At 43.0% G+C, this 21071-nt stretch overlaps 1 protein-coding gene across 3 annotated transcripts in view; it reads right to left on the bottom strand.

The window, feature by feature from the left end:
• Positions 1-21071, bottom strand: part of JAKMIP2 (janus kinase and microtubule interacting protein 2) — a 277234-nt gene that overhangs the window by 33785 nt on the left and 222378 nt on the right. For all 3 annotated transcript variants that reach the window (XM_069764082.1, XM_069764081.1, XM_069764080.1), the window contains 5 exons: positions 13655-13753; positions 13461-13514; positions 13317-13382; positions 7519-7587; positions 6974-7051 (listed from right to left, as the gene is read on the bottom strand). In XM_069764082.1, coding sequence (XP_069620183.1) covers positions 6974-7051; positions 7519-7587; positions 13317-13382; positions 13461-13514; positions 13655-13753 — 366 coding nt within the window. The remainder of the gene's footprint in view (positions 1-6973; positions 7052-7518; positions 7588-13316; positions 13383-13460; positions 13515-13654; positions 13754-21071) is intronic.

The following is a 21071-nucleotide window of genomic DNA, read 5'->3' on the forward strand; positions in this document are numbered from 1 at the left end:
GAGTCTGACTAATTCTTTTAAGTGTGACTATGTAAGACAGCTGTCTTTCATGCAGGTAACAAGTTGATTAGAAGCGTCTAACTAGTCTGTAGGAGCCAGAACTCTTAATGGTTGGTAGGGGATCAAATACTTATTTCTCACTGCAGAATGCAAATAAATTTATATAAGTTACATGATGTGATTTTCTGCATTTTATTTTTGATATTCTATCTCTCAATGTTAAAATTAACCTACCATTAAAATTATAGGCTGTTCATGTCTTTGTAAGAGGGCAAACTTACAAAATCAGCTAGGGATCAAATACTTATTTCCCCCACTGTATATATGATGGCTGTGCCTTATCACTATATGCAGCAGGCTTAGTAGCTAAGCCTGGTCTCCACGCAGCACCTGTGTGTGACGGCTCTGTTACATAGCTGGACCCAATAGTACCAGATACACCTAAGGGTATATTTCAACTGTCAGGAATGGCTCAGTATTTGATCAGGATTTGACGCAGGTAAAATCTGCATCTGAGATCACTGGCAGGTCACCTGCGTTTTCTATGCGGATTTTCATGCGTCTTTTTCATGCGAATTTGTATGTGTTTTGTAAGCTAAATAATGATAAACAAAAAAAAGAATTGTGATGTAATTTCCTTGTCCAACCTCTTCAGATAGATAGATAGATAGGTAGATAATAGATAGATGAGATAGATAAATAGATAGATATATCGATAGGTAGATAATAGATAAATATATCTATCTACCTAGTTATAGATCTATAACGACCTGCCATGATGTCACGGTTATGTGACCGCGACGTCATCACACGTCCGGCGCACCTGCGCGAGAAGGACCTGCCATGACATCACGGTCATATGACTGAACTACAAGGGGTCCTCGGAAGGTGAGTATATGTTTATTTTTTATTTTTTAACCTGTAACATACGTGGCTGGGCAATATACTACGTCACTGGGCAATATACTACGTCGCTGGGCAATATACTACGTGGCTGGGCAATATACTATGTGGCTGGGCAATATACTACGTGGCTAGGCAATATACTACGTCACTGGGCAATATACTACGTCACTGGGCAATATACTACGTGGCTGGGCAATATGCTACGTGGCTGGGCAATATACTACATGGCTGGGCAATATACTATGTGGCTGGGCAATATAGTACGTGACTGGGCAATATACTACGTCACTGGGCAATATACTACGTGGCTGGGCAATATACTACATGACTGGGCAATATACTACGTGGCTGGGCAATATACTACATGACTGGGCAATATACTATGTGGCTGGGCAATATAGTACGTCACTGGGCAATATACTACGTCACTGGGCAATATACTACGTGGCTGGGCAATATACTACATGACTGGGCAATATACTACGTGGCTGGGCAATATACTACGTGGCTGGGCAATATACTATGTGGCTGGGCAATATAGTACGTCACTGGGCAATATACTAAGTCACTGGGCAATATACTACGTGGCTGGGCAATATACTACATGACTGGGCAATATACTACGTGGCTGGGCAATATACTACGTGACTGGGCAATATACTATGTGGCTGGGCAATATAGTACGTGAATGGGCAATATACTACGCGACTGGGCAATGTACTAGGCGGCTGGGCAATATACTACGTGACTGAGCAATGTACTACGTGGCTGTGCTATATACTACGTGACTGGGAAATATACTACGTGGCTGGGCAATATACTACATGGACATGCATATTCTAGAATACCCAATGCGTTAGTATCGGGCCACCATCTAGTTTATTATAATTGCCAGACCTGAAATAACAAGCACCTATTGTGTCCCCCATTTCCTTGTAGATTGTAAGCTTGCGAGCAGGGACCCCACTCCTAATGTCACTGTTTAATTTGTCTTAACTTGTATTGAATTTATTGTCTGTATATAATACTAAGCCCGATGTTTAGTAATAAACATAATAAAATGATACACAAAGAGTTACACAAAGAGTTAGGCCGGGATGACACATGCGAGAAACTTGTGCGAGTCTCTCTCATCTTAATACCCGGCACTGCCGCCGGCACTTGGGAGTGGAGCGTGCAGCTGCATGTATTTCTATGCAGCCGCACGCTCCGCTCACGAGTTATGGCCGCAGTGCCGGGTATTAAGATGCGAGGCTCGTCCGAGTTTCTTGCTTGTGTGATCCCGCCCTTAAATAAAGACACACACACAAAATTTGCATTAGGCCAGGGTCACACTTGCAAGAAACTCGAATGAGTCTTGCAACTTACTACCCGGCACTGCCACTGGCACTTAGGACCGGAGTGTGCGGCTGCATGTATTTCTATGCAGCTGAATGCTCCGTGTGATCCCTGCCTTAAATGCCATATCTGTTTAATTTTTTTTTTAAATGGCGTGGGCTCCTGCGCAATTTTATGCACCAGATAGGGAAAGCCAGCGACTGGGGGCCAATGTTTATAGCCTGGGAAGCGGGTAATACCCATGGATCTTCCCAGGCTATGAATCTCAGCCTGCAGCCGTATACTTAGCTTTTACTGGCTATTAAAATAGGGGGACCCACCAAAAAAAATGATGTGGGGTCCCCTATAATTAGTAGCCAGAAAAGGCTGTGCAGACAGCTGTGGGCTGATATTCATAGCCTAGGAAGGGGCCGTGGATATTGACCGCCCCCTGGCTACAAACACCAGCATTTAACCGCCCCAGAAATGGCGCTTCTGTACGATGCGCCAATTCCAACGCTTAGCCTCTTTCTTCCCACTGCCCTGTTTCTGTGGCATATGGAGTCATAAGGGGTTAATGTCGCCTTTGTAAGGTCACATTAAGCCGGTTAAGTAATGGAGAGGCGTCAATAAGATACCTTTCCATTACTAATCCTAATATTTTTAAAGGATTAAATAAACACACACACACACACATGCAGAATAAAGTATTTTAATGAAATAAAACACCACACATTTTCCCATATTTATTATACTGGTAATCCATGCGACGCCCTTGATCTCCTGAGAATAAAGAAAAATAATAAACAAACACAAACACTCCCTGGTCCGACGCAGTCCTTAATAATGAGTGTCCCATGACGAGTCTGGCTCTGCTACATCTGGATGCATGACATCCAGACATAGCAGAGCTTGTAGATGACCGCCGTAGATCTCCGGCGATGACCTACACTCTAGTTCTCACAGTTAGCTGACTATGAGAACTAGCCTAGTATGACCTGAGATAACCCCAGGTCCCGTGCACAACATTTCTCACGGTAAGCTAAGTTATCGCTAGAACTGCAGTGGATGCCGACTTCCGGCGGTTTGACAGGTAAGAACTTATTTAAATTAGTATACATGCGTAGTCAGCTGCGTTTACACAGTTATTATGCATGTGACTAATCATTAGATACGGTTTTACCGCATCTAATGATAGTTTATGGGAAATTTACGCTGCGGGGACGGAGCGTCTCCGCATTGTAAATAGACATGCTGTGTTCCATAAAGACGCGCCGCATGTCCGGATTCACAGGTCTGTCGCCTGCGTCTCTGAATGCATAGTGGAGATGGGATTTCATGAAATCCTCTCCACTATGCTGTAACAATTCTTACTACAATCCTAACCCCAACCATAACCCTAAACACAATCCTAACCCCAACACACCCCTAACCCTAATCACAACCCTAACCATAAACCTAATCACAACCCTAACCCCAATACACCCCTAACCCTAATCCCAACCCTAATTCTAACCCCAATCCCAACCCTAACCCTAATCCCAACAGTAACCGTAATCAAAACCCTAACCTCAAATCTAGCTCCAACCCAAACCTTAACTTTAGCACCAACCCTAACCCTAACTTTAGCCCCAACCCTAACTTTAGCCCCAACCCTAACTTTAGCCCCAATCATAACCCTAACTTTATCCCTAACTTTAGCCCCCAACCCTCACCCTAACTTTAGCCCCAACCCTAACCCTAAATTTAGCCCAACACATTTTAGCCCATCTCTAACCCTAATGGGAAAATGGAAATAAATACATTTTTTATTTTCTTAACTAAAGGGATGATAAAGGGGGTTTGATTTACAATTTTTTTTTATTTTGATCACTGTGATAAACCCTATCACAGTGATCAAAATGAACCAATAGGAAAAATCTATTGTTGCCGGGTGCCAGCCGGCAGATCTTGGCAGGCACACTGTGCATGCGCCAAGCATTTTCTTACCGGTAGAAGACGCTGGCGGTGGTGGGGGAAAGCGGGAGGATCCAGGGTCACCGGGAGGTACCGGGGGGATCGGGAGTCCTATTTCTCTCTCCTCTGATGTGCGATCACATCAGAGGAGAGAGAAATTAAATGGGAAATCGGACTGTTTTTTGTGATCGCAACCCCAGGGTTGGTAAAAATCAACCCGAATGATGTTCTCTGTGGTCTTGGCTACCCCAGGCAGCCGAGACCCCAGAGAAATTCCAACTCTGGGGGTGCTATACACTTTTTTCTCAGCGCTGTTAATTAGCGACGCTGTGGTTTAAGTACCCTTAACTACCGCCATTAAAAGACGTATCGGCAGTCGTTAAGGGGTTAAATCAGGTTATTGTGTTAAATGTATTTGTTTTTACATTTTGGCAATGTTTTATTTTTAATAGAAATTTTGCAATTTTCACACTGGCTACTGGGGCTTTTTTAGACTCTAACTTCCTATTTTTTTCAGGAAACAACACATGTACATAGCCACATTGAACAGACTCAGACCCCATCTTTTGTATTGAAGCAACTAATGAGCTTGTGTAAAAGTCATTGTGAGGGAAGAGGGAGCAGGGTCAGCTGAGACATTGTGAATTTGCTTTTGTCAGCTGTGTATAGAGGTGTTACCTGTCATTGTAATACTGCCTCCGCTGACAGGGAAGCTGTTGAAAGCTCCTTCTGCATTGATAAGTAGAATGAATGTAAAACATCCCCAGTGGCCACTGTGAAAACTCCAAGATTACTCTTTTTTTAATAAACAGTCATGACATATACAAATCACTGCCAACATTTTTTTTTAAATAAACGTAATACAAAAAAAAATTTATGGAATAGGTCACTTGATTATTAAATCTCCCCTTTAAAGGGAGTCTATCACCAAGTTTTTGCTACTTCATCTGAGTGCAGCATGATGTAGACAAGGAAACCCTAGATCCAAAATGATGTATCACTTTGATTACTGAGTACAGTGGTTTTGGCACTATCAGAGATCATAGATTTAGCAATGCAGCAGAGCTGAGAAAGCTGCCTCCGCCCACACGAAGCTCTGTATGTATAGACATCTATATGTATCTATAGACAGTGAGCTGCTTATCACAGGAGGGGTGGAGACGGACTAGCATACGTGCACTGTTGTAGCTGATGTAGTCCGGGCAATGATAATCACCAGGTGATAAAACTTTCATTGCAAGTAAACAACACCACACAGTCTGACATCTGTGTTTTAACCCAAAAATGAAATCAATAAAAATAGAGCTTTGCTGAGTGAAAAAGAAGCTCTTACACAGGTCTATCAATGGAAAAGAAAAAAGTTTGACTTTTTAAAAAAATAGAATCATGTTACTAAGTCATTAACTGCATTATCAACATCGTAAAGGAGCCACATAAAAACATCAGAATTGCTTTTTTTCACAGTTTCCCACAGTTCAAAATGATTTTTTCCCTGTACTGAAAAGCACATTATACGTTAAATAAAATGGTGTGAATCAAAATTTCAAGCCTTCATATGGCTATGTCAACAGAAAAGTAAAAACTTGGAAGAGAGGGAGGAAAAAGGCACGAGAGCAAAAATGAAAAATTGCCTTATTCTTGAAGGATTAATAAATTGACTAAAAATTATTCAAACATTTTTATTGTAGCTAAACATGGAACTGTGTCATTTACGCTGTGCTGCCTTATCCATTACAGGACAGGGTCATACAAGACATTGATAGACTTGTCTCCCATCTGTGGGAAAACCTGTAGCACTTCACAGCCCCATATATATAAATCTCAGTAATGATGTTGTGTAAAAGGCGGATAAAGATTAAACCATTGAACGTGCAACATATAACATATACATGGATATTGGATATGCTGTGCGTGGGAAAACCTGTAGCACTTCACAGCCCCATATATATAAATCTCAGTAATAATGTTGTGTAAAAGGCGGATAAAGATTAAACCATTGTATGTGCAACATATGACATGTACATGGATATTGGATATACTGTGAGTGGGAAAACCTGTAGCACTTCACAGCCTCATTTATATAAATCTCAGTAATAATGTTGTGTAAAATGCGGATAAAGATTAAACCATTGTATGTGCAACACATAACATGTACATGGATATTGGATATGCTGTGTGTGGGAAAACCTGTAGCACTTCACAGATTAGAGCATTGTACGTGCAACACATAACATGTACATGGATATTGGATATGCTGTGCGTGGGAAAACCTGTAGCACTTCACAGCCCCATTTATATAAATCTCAGTAACAGTGTTGTGTAAAAGGCGGATAAAGATTAAACCATTGTACGTGCAACATATAACATGTACATGGATATTGGATATGCTGTGTGTGGGAAAACCTGTAGCACTTCACAGATTAGAGCATTGTACGTGCAACACATAACATGTACATGGATATTGGATATGCTGTGCGTGGGAAAACCTGTAGCACTTCACAGCCCTATTTATATAAATCTCAGTAATAATGTTGTGTAAAAGGCGGATAAAGATTAAACCACTGTACGTGCAGCATATAACATGTACATGGATATTGGATATGCTGTGTGTGGGAAAAGCTGTAGCACTTCACAGCCCCATTTATATAAATCTCAGTAATAATGTTGTCTCCCATCTGGAAGAGCACAATCACTTTCTCAAACTCGTTTAAAGCCTCTGTGACATAGTCTATAGAATCCACAGCTTTGATGACCAAAATGATATACTATATGTATATGGTCATAAAATACACACCATGTACGCTTGGTCCAGGGCCTGCTTCCTGTAATCCAGTTCTTCTTCCAAATATCCCTTCAGTTTACAGAACTGCTCCTAAGGGAGTGAAATATTGAACTAGATTCTCAGTATGTTGACAGCTCTGATGCACAGATATCGCAACCATCAATATAGCTTACATTATTTATTATGCTTATTTACTTTATACACTTTCATGGTGAATATAAGTATCTGCTAGAAAAGAGATGAAACATCTCCTATTTAAATCTATATGTACAATTTAGTGCTCTCACTCTTCCATGATGGTCATACGTGGTAGGGTTCATACTCCAAAGGGGGCACCACCCTGATTCCATTTGTGCCTAGTTCATACACCTTGCAGTCTTGTATTCACCTTTACTGTCTAACAACATGCAGAGTAACAGCACTGTTTTTTTTTACATTATGGTCACCATTTCCCTCCACTGTTATACTTTTGTGTGCAATTTCTTGCTGGGCATGAAAGTAAAGTTTATAAGGTAAAGGTTGAAATTCAATTTTACTGACTGCACTCCGATACTCACCATGTCACTTTCCAACTCCATCATCTTCCGATGAAGTGCAGCTTCAGCTCCTTCAATCTGTTGTATCCACTGTCAAGACACAAACGAGCAATTACAACTGGTGAGTGGTGACATATACAGTCAGACACAAGAGGAATTACAACTGGTGACAGATACAGATACACAAGCAGAATTACAACTAATTACATATACAGACACACAAGGGAATTACAACTGGTGACATGCTGACACACAAGGGAATTACAACTGGTGATAAATACAGACACACAAGAGGAATTAAAACAGAGATCATTACACTGTAGTCATAAACCTGTGAATAGTTAAGATAGGAGGGGCATGGTGAATAAGGCAGGGAAGACTTCCTGATAGAGTCAGATGGGGCCAGGGTGCCCGTTGAGCGCAGAAGGGCTCTATATCCCCTGGGCAACATCGTGTCATGTAACGTTTGCCACAGGGAAAGGGCCCAGCCATCTATTATGCCAGAGTATGAGCCCTTATATTCTAGGTTCTTCAAAGTAGCCACCTTTTGCTTTGATGACTGCTTTGCACACTCTTAGCATTCTCTTGATGAGCTTCAAGAGGTAGTCACCGGGAATGGTTTTCACTTCACAGGAGTGCCCTGTCAGGTTTAATAAGAGGAATTTCTTGCCTTAAAAATGGGGTTGGGACCATCAGTTGTGTTGTGCAGAAGTCTGGTGGATACACAGCTGATAGTCCTACTGAATAGACTATTAGAATTTGTATTATGGCAAGAAAAGAGCACCTACGTAAAGAAAAATGAGTCGCCATCATTCCTTTAAGAAATGAAGGTCAGTCAGTCCGAAAAATTTGGAAAACTTTGAAAGTGTCCCCAAGTGCAGTGGCAAAAACCATCAAGCGCTACAAAGAAACTGGCTCACATGAGGACCGCCCAGGAAAGGAAGACCAAGAGTCACCTCTGCTTCTGAGGATAAGTTTATCCGAGTCACCAGCCTCAGAAATCGCAGGTTAACAGCAGCTCAGATTAGAGACCAGGTCAATGCCACACAGAGTTCTAGCAGCAGACACATCTCTACAACAACTGTTAAGAGGAGACTTTGTGCAGCAGGCCTTCATGGTAAAATAGCTGCTATGAAACCACTGCTAAGGAGAGGCAACAAGCAGAAGAGACTTGTTTGGGCTAAAGAAAACAAGGAATGGACATTAGACCAGTGGAAATCTGTGCTTTGGTCTGATGAGTCCAAATTTGAGATCTTTGGTTCCAACCACCGTGTCTTTGTGCGATGCAGAAAAGGTGAACAGATGGACTCTACATGCCTGGTTCCCACCGTGAAGCATGGAGGAGGAGGTGTGATTGTGTGGGAGTGCTTTGCTGGTGACACTGTTGGGGATTTATTCAAAATTGAAGGCATACTGAACCAGCATGGCTACCACAGCATCTTGCAGCGGCATGCTATTCCATCCGGTTTGCGTTTAGTTGGACCATTATTTACTTTTCAACAGGACAATGACCGCAAACACACCTCCAGGCTGTGTAAGGGCTATTTGACCAAGAAGGAGAGTGATGGGGTGCTGCGCCAGATGACCTGGCCTCCACAGTCACCAGACCTGAACCCAATTGAGATGGTTTAGGGAGAGCGAGGCCGCAGAGTGAAGGCAAAAGGGCCAACAAGTGCTAAGCATTTCTGGGAACTCCTTTAAGATTTTTGAAAGACCATTCCCGGTGACTACCTCTGGAAGCTCATCAAGAGAATGCCAAGAGTGTGCAAAAGCAGTCATCAAAGCAAAAGTTGGCTACTTTGAAGAACCTAGAATATAAGACATAATTTCAGTTGTTTCACACTTTTTTGTTAAGTATATAATTCCACATGTGTTAATTCATAGTTTTGAAGCCTTCTGTGTGAATGTACAATTTTCATGAAAATACAGCAAAAACTTTAAATGAGAAGGTGTGTCCAAACATTTGCTCTGTATTGTACTCTTGTCATGTTGCTAGTCTGCAATCATATCAGGTGAGTTGTCTCACTTTTCCTACTTCTATGTACTATTGGATAAGACCATATTGCGCATTTGTCTCATAGCTTTCTCTCTATCACTGTCTAGGTTTGGCATCCCGAACATTGGGTGTTTCCCACGCTGGCATCTGCATGAGTGCCCGAGAAATACCAGCGGTTCTGATCAGCGGTGAGATCATTACTGCCGGTCAGAGAGCTGGGGTTCATCTGACAACAAGCAGCTGTGACCAGCGGTAAAAAGATTACCTCCGGTCATCGATGCATCAGCTGATGAGTGAGAACAAAACCCATCAACCTACGCCTGCTGCAGGTAATAACAGCGAGAGCAGACGCAAAATTTCTTACGGTGAACTGAGGAGAACTCACTGAGCTCAGCGCTGCACCATGAGACTTTTTCTCATGGTTATAGTGGTGATCTTACTGAGGTCACCGCAGTTTATCGACCCTTCTCACAGCAAAGAGAGCATGGAATGCAGCCTCAGTGATCTGCGGTAACCTCAATGACGTCACCGCTAATCACTGACGCTGAGCTCGCAGCAGCTTATTCTCTCGTGGTTTTCAGCCTGGATGGTCACATCTTGGCACTGTCCAGGTTGAAAACCAATTATTGCAGACATGGATTACAGCATGGGACAGTATTTCGGACAAGCAAGGGATATTGTTGTTTTTTATTTTTATTTTTTTACAGGAGACCAGGGCCTCAATGGAATGGGCGTTATGTTAGTATTTTTGTTGTTTTATTATTTTCTGTTTTTTTTTTTTTTTACAGGGGACCAGGTCTTCAATGGAATGGGCATACGATGAGTATAACTGTACTTGTTATTTTTAAATAAATTTATAAAACTGTATGTATTTTTATTTAAAATAAAGGACTTTATTTTGGGTGTTTTTTATTGACAATATGACTATGGGGTTAGTAATGGAGAGGCGTCTTATAGAGGCTGCTATTTTTAGGCTGGGGGCAATATCCATGGCTCCTTACCAGCCTGAGAATACCAGCTGTCTGCTTTAGCTTGGCTGGTTGTCAAAACGAAGGTGGACCCCATGCCATTTTTTTAAATGATTTATTAGAACCCCTCTACTCTTGATTACCAGCCTTGCTATAACTGACTGCTGAGGGTTGCAGCCAGCAGCGGTCAGTCTTGCCATGCTGGTTATCAAAAATAGAAATATCCCACATCATTTTCTTTTATTTTTTTATTTATTTATAGCATAGGCGCCAGCTGATGAATACTCCCATCAACCGCTCCTGCTCTCACTGTTATTGGTAGCAGCAGGCATAGGCTGATGGGAGTAGTACTCTATCATTAGCAGACGCCTCTGTGACCGTAAGTAAATTTTTACTGCCGATCATCTGACATCATCTGACAGCGTGGGAACTGCAGCTTTCTGACTGCCGGTAATAATCTTACTGCTGATCAGAGGTAGTGTTTGCAGCACTGTCATGCAGATGACAGCGTGGCCAACAATGGATGTTTGGGAATCCATTCATCTCAATGGGGTTCGGGTTCAGGTACGGGTACTGTCCTGGTGCCCGAACCAAACTTTTTAAAAAATGTTTGCAGGAACCGAACATCCATGAGTTCGCCAATCACTACTCATAATGTAACATTTTGTGAAAAGTCCTTTTTAATGGAATCATAAAGGACAATGTATGGCTGCAATTTAGTGAGGCTGCTGTATTGCATTTATTGCAGTGGTATTAGTAAAATCCCTATGCAATCAACTGTACACACGTGTTTTATACAAGATATCCTTATAAATACTTATGGTACAGGTTCCTGGAGCATTCAAATACCAAATTTCTATACTTCCATACAGTGAATTCTTTCATTTTGAGAAAAAGAACAAATACTTAACTCAAATTAGTTACACCCTACTCCTGCCGTTACACATACAGTGGGGCAAAAAAGTATTTAGTCAGTCAGCAATAGTGCAAGTTCCACCACTTAAAAAGATGAGAGGCGTCTGAAATTTACATCATAGGTAGACCTCAACTATGGGAGACAAACTGAGAAAAAAAAATCCAGAAAATCACATTGTCTGTTTTTTTATCATTTTTTTTGCATATTATGGTGGAAAATAAGTATTTGGTCAGAAACAAACAATCAAGATTTCTGGCTCTCACAGACCTGTAACTTCTTCTTTAAGAGTCTCCTCCTTCCTCCACTCATTACCTGTAGTAATGGCACCTGTTTAAACTTGTTATCAGTATAAAAAGACACCTGTGCACACCCTCAAACAGTCTGACTCCAAACTCCACTATGGTGAAGACCAAAGAGCTGTCAAAGGACACCAGAAACAAAATTGTAGCCCTGCACCAGGCTGGGAAGACTGAATCTGCAATAGCCAACCAGCTTGGAGTGAAGAAATCAACAGTGGGAGCAATAATTAGAAAATGGAAGACATACAAGACCACTGATAATCTCCCTCGATCTGGGGCTCCACGCAAAATCCCACCCCGTGGGGTCAGAATGATCACAAGAACGGTGAGCAAAAATCCCAGAACCACGTGGGGACCTAGTGAATGAACTGCAGAGAGCTGGGACCAATGTAACAAGGCCTACCATAAGTAACACACTACGCCACCATGGACTCAGATCCTGCAGTGCCAGACGTGTCCCACTGCTTAAGCCAGTACATGTCCGGGCCCGTCTGAAGTTTGCTAGAGAGCATTTGGATGATCCAGAGGAGTTTTGGGAGAATGTCCTATGGTCTGATGAAACCACACTGGAACTGTTTGGTAGAAACACAACTTGTCGTGTTTGGAGGAAAAAGAATACTGAGTTGCATCAATCAAACACCATACCTACTGTAAAGCATGGTGGTGGAAACATCATGCTTTGGGGCTGTTTCTCTGCAAAGGGGCCAGGACGACTGATCCGGGTACATGAAAGAATGAATGGGGCCATGTATCGTGAGATTTTGAGTGCAAACCTCCTTCCATCAGCAAGGGCATTGAAGATGAAACGTGGCTGGGTCTTTCAACATGACAATGATCCAAAGCACACCGCCAGGGCAACGAAGTGGTGGCTTCGTAAGAAGCATTTCAAGGTTTTGGAGTGGCCTAGCCAGTCTCCAGATCTCAACCCTATAGAAAACCTTTGGAGGGAGTTGAAAGTCCGTGTTGCCAAGCGAAAAGCCAAAAACATCACTGCTCTAGAGGAGATCTGCATGGAGGAATGGGCCAGCATACCAACAACTGTGTGTGGCAACCTTGTGAAGACTTACAGAAAACGTTTGACCTCTGTCATTGCCAACAAAGGATATATTACAAAGTATTGAGATGAAATTTTGTTTCTGACCAAATACTTATTTTCCACCATAATATGCAAATAAAATGTTAAAAAAACAGACAATGTGATTTTCTGGATTTTTTTTTCTCAGTTTGTCTCCCATAGTTGAGGTCTACCTATGATGTAAATTACAGACGCCTCTCATGTTTTTAAGTGGTGGAACTTGCACTATTGCTGACTGACTAAATACTTTTTTGCCCCACTGTATACTAGACTCACTAAAGTTGTCTTGTCAATTGCTTTAATTATGGTATGTAACTGTGTTTTATCTGGTGTTAATGCTGCTGTTCTCAGAAATCCTCATTGAAGAGGTGTGTTTCAAGTAGACCCTTAACATTTTCTCTGTCATAGTTGAGACATTATCCAATGCTGTATAGTGTATAAATAATAAGTGCCATAGGCAGATGTGAATTATACATAAAAGCTCATTGAGACAATAGACCTGATAGGCATTGCTAAACCCTAATTGATGCAATACATAAAGAACTGATTAATATTTTAACATTACCTTCTCGGCCAACGATAGCACAGTGCTCGCCTGGATTATGGCAACTTGTTCCTCATTCCTTAGATTCTGATGGAAGAATAATGTGAGGTTAGTGTGGAGCATTGCTTAGTTGTTTGTGGGTATCAGCTTTGGGCAATGACTTACCCCATTGTCTCCCAGAATATCTAGCTGTTTAATTAGATCCGGTATGTTGACGTCCTTAAAGAAAATATATATATATATTTTTTAAATGTTAAGTGTTTACTTTGATAAATATCTATTCACCTTTAGGTGGCAGCATTGGCCTCTCAGTCATGTGACTGTTCGTAAATATGAAGTGCATAATACACATGCCATACCTTAACACCTTCCTTCATGCAATAAATCTGTAGGGCACTGATTCCGTCAGAAAAAGGATGAATCTGCAAATTGAATGGAGGGGACCTTCGCTCTCGCTCCTGTAAAAAAAAAAAAAAAAAGCAAAAATAATCAAGAGATATAGGTCGCTTTAATTAATTCTATACAGTGCAAAAGTGTTCACTCCCTTAGCATTTTTTGTGTTTTGCTACCTCACAACCTAGAATTCAACAATTTTTTTAAGAGTTGCATCAGTTCATGTAAGGAACATGCCTGCAATTTTGCACTCTGACCAGTGATTTTCAATTGGATTAAGGTCTGGGCTTTGACTAGGCCACACCAGAACATTTACACATTTTCTGAATGTTGCTTTATCAGCATGCTTTGGGTCATTGTTTTGTTGAAAGATGAACCTCCGTCCCAGGCTCAAATCTCTGACAGACTGAAAAAGCTTTTGCTCTAGAATATCCCTGTATTTTGCACCATCCATCTTCCCCTTGACTCAGACCATTTTCCTTGTTCCTGCTGCTGAAAAGCATCCCCACAGCATGATGACGCCACCACTATGTTTCACTGTGGGAATCATGTTCTTTGTGGGATGAGCTGTGTTGGTTTGGCACCAGACCTTCCGCCATCAATTGGGGAGTCTCCTACATGTCTTTTGGTAAACTCAAAATGAGCATTACAACTTTTGTGTTTAAGTAAAGTTTTAGAGTTTTGGTGGGCATGCCACGGTGATTAGGGATCAGCTGACGCCGCACAGTCTGAAGAAGGCGGAGGGAGATGAGTGAGAGGCGAAGATATGCACTGCGCATGCCCATGAATTCCAGCCCCGCAGTGTGAATAAATCAGAAGACACTGCGGCAGTCAGCCTGACATCAAATGATGAAAAATCTCAATGAACAATTAAGCAGCATTTCACCAAAAATAGTTATTTAGTCCAAGATCATAGAAGGGGACCATAAATCTATAATATTAATAGCTGCAAATGAATAGGAAATATCATAGGCCAATCACAACAATCAATAAACAAGGGCCAGAGGACAAAAGAAGCGATCAAAACAGAGGCCAAAGATAGTAGAAAAAATAGAAAAAACTTTATTAAATATACAAACAGCAGGAAATAACAGTGGGTACTCCACAAGACTAATGTGCAATCCAACAAAGAAAGAAAACGCGGGACATGGACTGGTGACGGCGAAACAAATCCTAATAAATATACCATAACAAACTGGTATTATAATAGTTATCTTTCTTTGTTGGATTGCACATTAGTCTTGTGGACTACCCACTGTTATTTCCTGCTATTTGTATATTTAATAAAGTTTTTTCTATTTTTTCTACTATCTTTGGCCTCTGTTTTGATCGCTTCTTTTGTCCTCTGGCCCTTGACATCAAATGATGTCAGAAGATGGGCAGCGCTAACTGCGCATGCCCAAGAGATAACATAACAGCGCAGACTCTGGGACAGATTCAAACAATGCTGAGGAGGCAGCACCCGGCACCAATGGGGTATGAATGATGGCTGTGCTGCGTCTGATTAGGAAGGAAAGTCTCACCTTCCAGACGGTTTCACGGTATGAGGGGGCACATTTTATAAGTGTTTATTTTGGCGTGTGCAAGGAGCATAACTAAAAGAGCCACCTTGTCCAAATGCAGCATTAGTGCTGCACAAGTTGGCTCTTTTAGTTACAAACGCCTGGGGGGTGACAGGTTCCCTTTAACTCAATCTGTCCCTTATTAATATTGTTCTCTGTTCAGGAGGTAAGAAAAGGAAAGTTGAAAAACATGGACTACCGTTGATGAGAAATAAACCTAATCTTGGTCTGTCTGGTGAAGCTTCAGTAGAAGAAGTTTACGAGGCTCTACCCTACATAAATCAGAGGAATTAACATTTGCCCCCTGCAAATAAGTCTACCTAACTAGGCATTTTGGCTTCAGTGTTATGGCGGTGAGTGACAGCCAGACACACTGTAGTTCTACTTAAACATAACCTTTCACAAGGTCTAACGTGGCCATTTTTTTCCCTTAGCTATCCAAGCTCCCCCCTTAGTGTAGTGAGCGGCATGTGCAAAGAGGTGCCAAGCTAAAGAACGTACCTACCCATACTGTGTGTGCATCTGGGTCTAGCCAGTGTCAGTGTGCATGCATAGACATGGAGGTTGAGTTCAGACAGTTCTCATTCTGGGAAGTGAACTCTGTCAATCAGAAGTGGGGAAAGGCTCTCAGCATGCAAATAAGGGAGCATAATGTTTCACCGAACTCCTGGCCGTGCCAGCGGTGCACCAAAGCTACCTCACTTGCACGTGAGTTAACCAGGAGCTGAACTTTCTCCACATCAGTCGATGATGGCTAGACTATACAGCGGGGATCTGTGTCTAAGGCCGGGGTCACACTTGCGTGTGCAATGCAAGAAATTCCCACGAGTCTCTCACATCAATACCCGGCACTGCCGCCGGCACTCGGGACCTGAGCGTTCAGCTGCAAGTTTCTCACATTGCACACGCAACTGTGACCCCGGCCTAATACTTATGTTCGTAATCATTCCAATACTGCTGTCAATCTTTTACAGAAACGTTTGAATGGAATGTGAGCCACAATCTATCAAAATCCAAAATTTATGACACAATGAAAAAAAAAATTAAAATGCCCAATTGGAATTATTTAGTCATTCCCCTCTAAAAAAAAATAATGCAGTTAAAAATAGTGTTGAGTAGGGTTGAGCGAAACGGGTCGAACATTTTCAAAAGTCGCCGACTTTTGACAAAGTCGGGTTTCATGAAACCCGATCCGACCCCTGTGCGGGGTCGGCCATGCGGTACGCGACTTTCGCGCCAAAGTCGCGTTTCAATGACGCGAAAAGCGCCATTTCTCAGCCAATGAAGGTAAACGCAGAGTGTAGTCAGCGTGATGACATAGGTCCTGGTCCCCACCATCTTAGAGAAGGGCATTGCAGTGATTGGCTTGCTGTCCGCGGCGTCACAGGGGCTATAAAGGGGCGTTCCCGCCGACCGCCATGTTACTGCTGCTGATCTGAGCCTAGGGAGAGGTTGCTGCCGCTTCGTCAGAAGCAGGGATAGCGTTAGGCAGGGTCCATTAACCCCTTCATGACCCAGCCTATTTTGACCTTAATGACCTGGCCGTTTTTTGCAATTCTGACCAGTGTCCCTTTATGAGGTAATAACTCAGGAACGCTTCAACGGATCCTAGCGGTTCTGAGATTGTTTTTTCGTGACATATTGGGCTTCATGTTAGTGGTAAATTTAGGTCAATAAATTGTGCGTTTATTTGTGATAAAAACGGAAATTTGGCGAAAATTTTGAAAACTTCGCAATTTTCACATTTTGAATTTTTATTCTGTTAAACCAGAGAGTTATGTGACACAAAATAGTTAATAAATAACATTTCCCACATGTCTACTTTACACCAGCACAATTTTGGAAACAAAATTTTTTTTTGCTAGGAAGTTATAAGAGTTAAAATTTGACCAGCGATTTCTCATTTTTACAACGAAATTTACAAAACCATTTTTTTTAGGGACCACCTCACATTTGAAGTCAGTTTGAGGGGTCTATATGGCTGAAAATACCCAAAAGTGACACCATTCTAAAAAATGCACCCCTCAAGGTGCTCAAAACCACATTCAAGAAGTTTTTTAACCCTTCAGGTGCTTCACAGCAGCAGAATCAACATGGAAGGAAAAAATGAACATTTAACTTTTTAGTCACAAAAATTATCTTTTAGCAACATTTTTTTTATTTTCCCAATGGTACAAGGAGAAACTGAACCACGAAAGTTGTTGTCCAATTTGTCCTGAGTACGCTGATACCTCATATGTGGGGGTAAACCACTGTTTGGGCGCACGGCAGGGCTTGGAAGGGAAGGAGCGCCATTTGACTTTTTGAATGAAAAATTGGCTCCACTCTTTAGCGGACACCATGTCACGTTTGGAGAGCCCCCGTGTGCCTAAAAATTGGAGCTCCCCCACACGTGACCCCATTTTGGAAACTAGACGCCCCAAGGAACTTATCTAGATGCATAGTGAGAACTTTGAACCCCCGGGGGCTTCACAAATTGATCTGTAAAAATGAAAAAGTACTTTTTATTCACAAAAAAATTCTTTTAGCCTCAATTTTTTTCATTTTCACATGGGCAACAGGATAAAATGGATCCTAAAATTTGTTGGGCAATTTCTCATGAGTACACCGATACCTCACATGTGGGGGTAAACCACTGTTTGGGCACATGGTAAGGTTCGGAAGGGAAGGAGCGCCATTTGACTTTTTGAATGAAAAATTATCTCCATCGTTAGCGGACACCATGTCGTGTTTGGAGAGCCCCCGTGTGCCTAAACATTGGAGCTCCCCCACAAATGACCCCATTTTGGAAACTAGACCCCCCAAGGAACTTATCTAGATGCATATTGAGCACTTTAAACCCTCAGGTGCTTCACAAATTGATCTGTAAAAATGAAAAAGTACTTTTTTTTTCACAAAAAAATTCTTTTCGCCTCAGTTTTTCATTTTCACATGGGCAATAGGATAAAATGAATCCTAAAATTTGTTGGGCAATTTCTCCCGAGTACGCCGATACCTCATATGTGGGGGTAAACCACTGTTGCCTATGCATTGGAGCTCCCCCACAAGTGACCCCATTTTGGAAACTAGACCCCCCAAGGAACTTATCTAGATGCATATTGAGCACTTTAAACCCCCAGGTGCTTCACAGAAGTTTATAATGCAGAGCCATGAAAATAAAAAATAATTTTTCTTTCCTCAAAAATGATTTTTAGCCTGCAATTTCCTATTTTGCCAAGGGTAATAGGAGAAATTGGACCGCAAATGTTGTTGTCCAGTTTGTCCTGAGTACGCTGATACCCCATATGTGGGGGTAAACCACTGTTTGGGCGCACGGCAGGGCTCGGAAGGGAAGGCACGCCAATTGGCTTTTTAAATGGAAAATTAGCTCCAATCATTAGCGGACACCATGTCACGTTTGGAGAGCCCCTGTGTGCCTAAACATTGGAGATCCCCCACATATGACCCCATTTTGGAAACTAGACCCCCAAAGGAACTAATCTAGATATGTGGTGAGCACTTTGAACCCCCAAGTGCTTCACAGACGTTTACAACGCAGAGCCGTGAAAATAAAAAATCATTTTTCTTTCCTCAAAAATGATGTTTTAGCAAGCAATTTATTATTTTCTCAAGGGTAACAGGAGAAATTGGACCCCAGTAATTGTTGCCCAGTTTGTCCTGAGTACGCTGATACCCCATATGTGGGGGTAAACCACTGTTTGGGCACATGTCGGGGCTCGGAAGTCAAGTAGTGACGTTTTGAAATGCAGACTTTGATGGAATGGTCTGCGGGCGTCATGTTGCGTTTGCAGAGCCCCTGGTGTGCCTAAACAGTAGAAACCCCCCACAAGTGACCCCATTTTGGAAACTAGACCCCCCAAGGAACTTATCTAGATATGTGGTGAGCACTTTGAACCCCCAAGTGCTTCACAGACGTTTACAACGCAGAGCCGTGAAAATAAAAAATCATTTTTCTTTCCTCAAAAATGATGTTTTAGCAAGCAATTTTTTATTTTCTCAAGGGTAACAGGAGAAATTGGACCCCAGTAATTGTTGCCCAGTTTGTCCTGAGTACACTGATACCCCATATGTGGGGGTAAACCACTGTTTGGGCACACGTCGGGGCTCGGAAGGGAAGGAGCACCATTTGACTTTTTGAATTAAAAGATTGGCTGGAATCAATGGTGGCGCCATGTTGCGTTTGGAGACCCCCTGATGTGCCTAAACAGTGGAAACCCCTCAATTCTAACGCCAACACACCCCTAACCCTTATCCCAACTGTAGCCGTAACCCTAACCACAACCCTAACCGCAACACACCCCTAACCACAACCCTAACCCCAACACACCCCTAACCCTAACCACAACCCTAATTCCAACCCAACCCTAACCCTAAGGCTATGTACCCACGTTGCGGATTCGTGTGAGATTTTTCCGCACCATTTTTGAAAAATCCGCGGGTAAAAGGCACTGCGTTTTACCTGCGGATTTACTGCGGATTTCACCTGCGGATTCCTATTGAGGAATAGGTGTAAAACGCTGCGGAATCCGCACAAAGAATTGACATGCTGCGGAAAATACAACGCAGCGTTTCCGTGCGGTATTTTCCGCACCATGGGCACAGCGGATTTGGTTTTCCATAGGTTTACATGGTACTGTAAACGTGATGGAACACTGCTGCGGATCCGCAGCGGCCAATCCGCTGCGGATCCGCAGCCAAATCCGCACCGTGTGCACATAGCCTAATTCTAAAGGTATGTGCACACGCTTCGGAAAACGCTGCGGATCCGCAGCAGTTTCCCATGAGTTTACATTTCAATGTAAACCTATGGGAAACAAAAATCGCTGTACACATGCTGCGGAAAAACTGCACGGAAACACAGCGGTTTACATTCCGCAGCATGTCACTTCTTTCTGCGGATTCCACAGCGGTTTTACAACTGCTCCAATAGAAAATCGCAGTTGTAAAACCGCAGTGAAATGCGCAGAAAAACCGCGGTAAATCTGCCATAAATCCGCAGCGGTTTAGCACTGCGGATTTATCAAATCCGCTGCGGAAAAATCCGCAGAGGACCAGAATACGTGTGCACATACCGAAACCCTACCCCTAACCCTACCCCTAACCCTACCCCTAACCCTAACCCTACCCCTAACCCTACCCCTAACCCTAACCCTACCCCTAACCCTAACCCTAGTTCTAACTCCAACCTTAGTGAAAAAAAAAAAATTCTTTATTTTATTATTGTCCCTATCTATGGGGGACAAATGGGGGGGGTCATTTACTGTTTTTTTATTTTGACCACTGTGATAGATTATATCACAGTGATCAAAATTCACATTGGAACGAATCTGCCGGCCGGCAGATTCGGCGGGCGCACTGCGCATGCGCCCGCCATTTTGGAACATGGCGGCGCCCGGGGAAGAAGACGGACGGACCCCGCCAGGATCAGTAAGTATAAGGGGGGGAGATCAGGGCACAGGGGGGGGAGATCAGGGCACGGGGGGGCGTCGGAGCACGGGGGGGGAGGGATCGGAGCATGGGGGAGAGTGATCGGTGTGCGGGCGGGTGGATCGGTGTGCAGGGGGGGGTGGATCGGTGTGCAGGGGGGGGGGATCGGAGCACGGGGGGGGATCGGAGTGCGGGGGGGTTTGATTGGAGCACGGGGGGTGTGATTGGAGCACGGGGGGGTGTGATTGGAGCACGGGGGGAGCGGACAGGAGGACGGGGGAGCGGAGCACAGGACGGAGGGGAGCGGGCCACAGATCGGGGGGCTGGGGGGGCGATCGGTGGGGTGGGGGCACATTAGTATTTCCAGCCATGGCCGATGATATTGCAGCATCGG

The sequence above is a fragment of the Ranitomeya imitator genome, chromosome 4 (genome assembly GCF_032444005.1).
Source record: "Ranitomeya imitator isolate aRanImi1 chromosome 4, aRanImi1.pri, whole genome shotgun sequence".
In the NCBI taxonomy this organism is placed as follows: domain Eukaryota; kingdom Metazoa; phylum Chordata; class Amphibia; order Anura; family Dendrobatidae; genus Ranitomeya; species Ranitomeya imitator.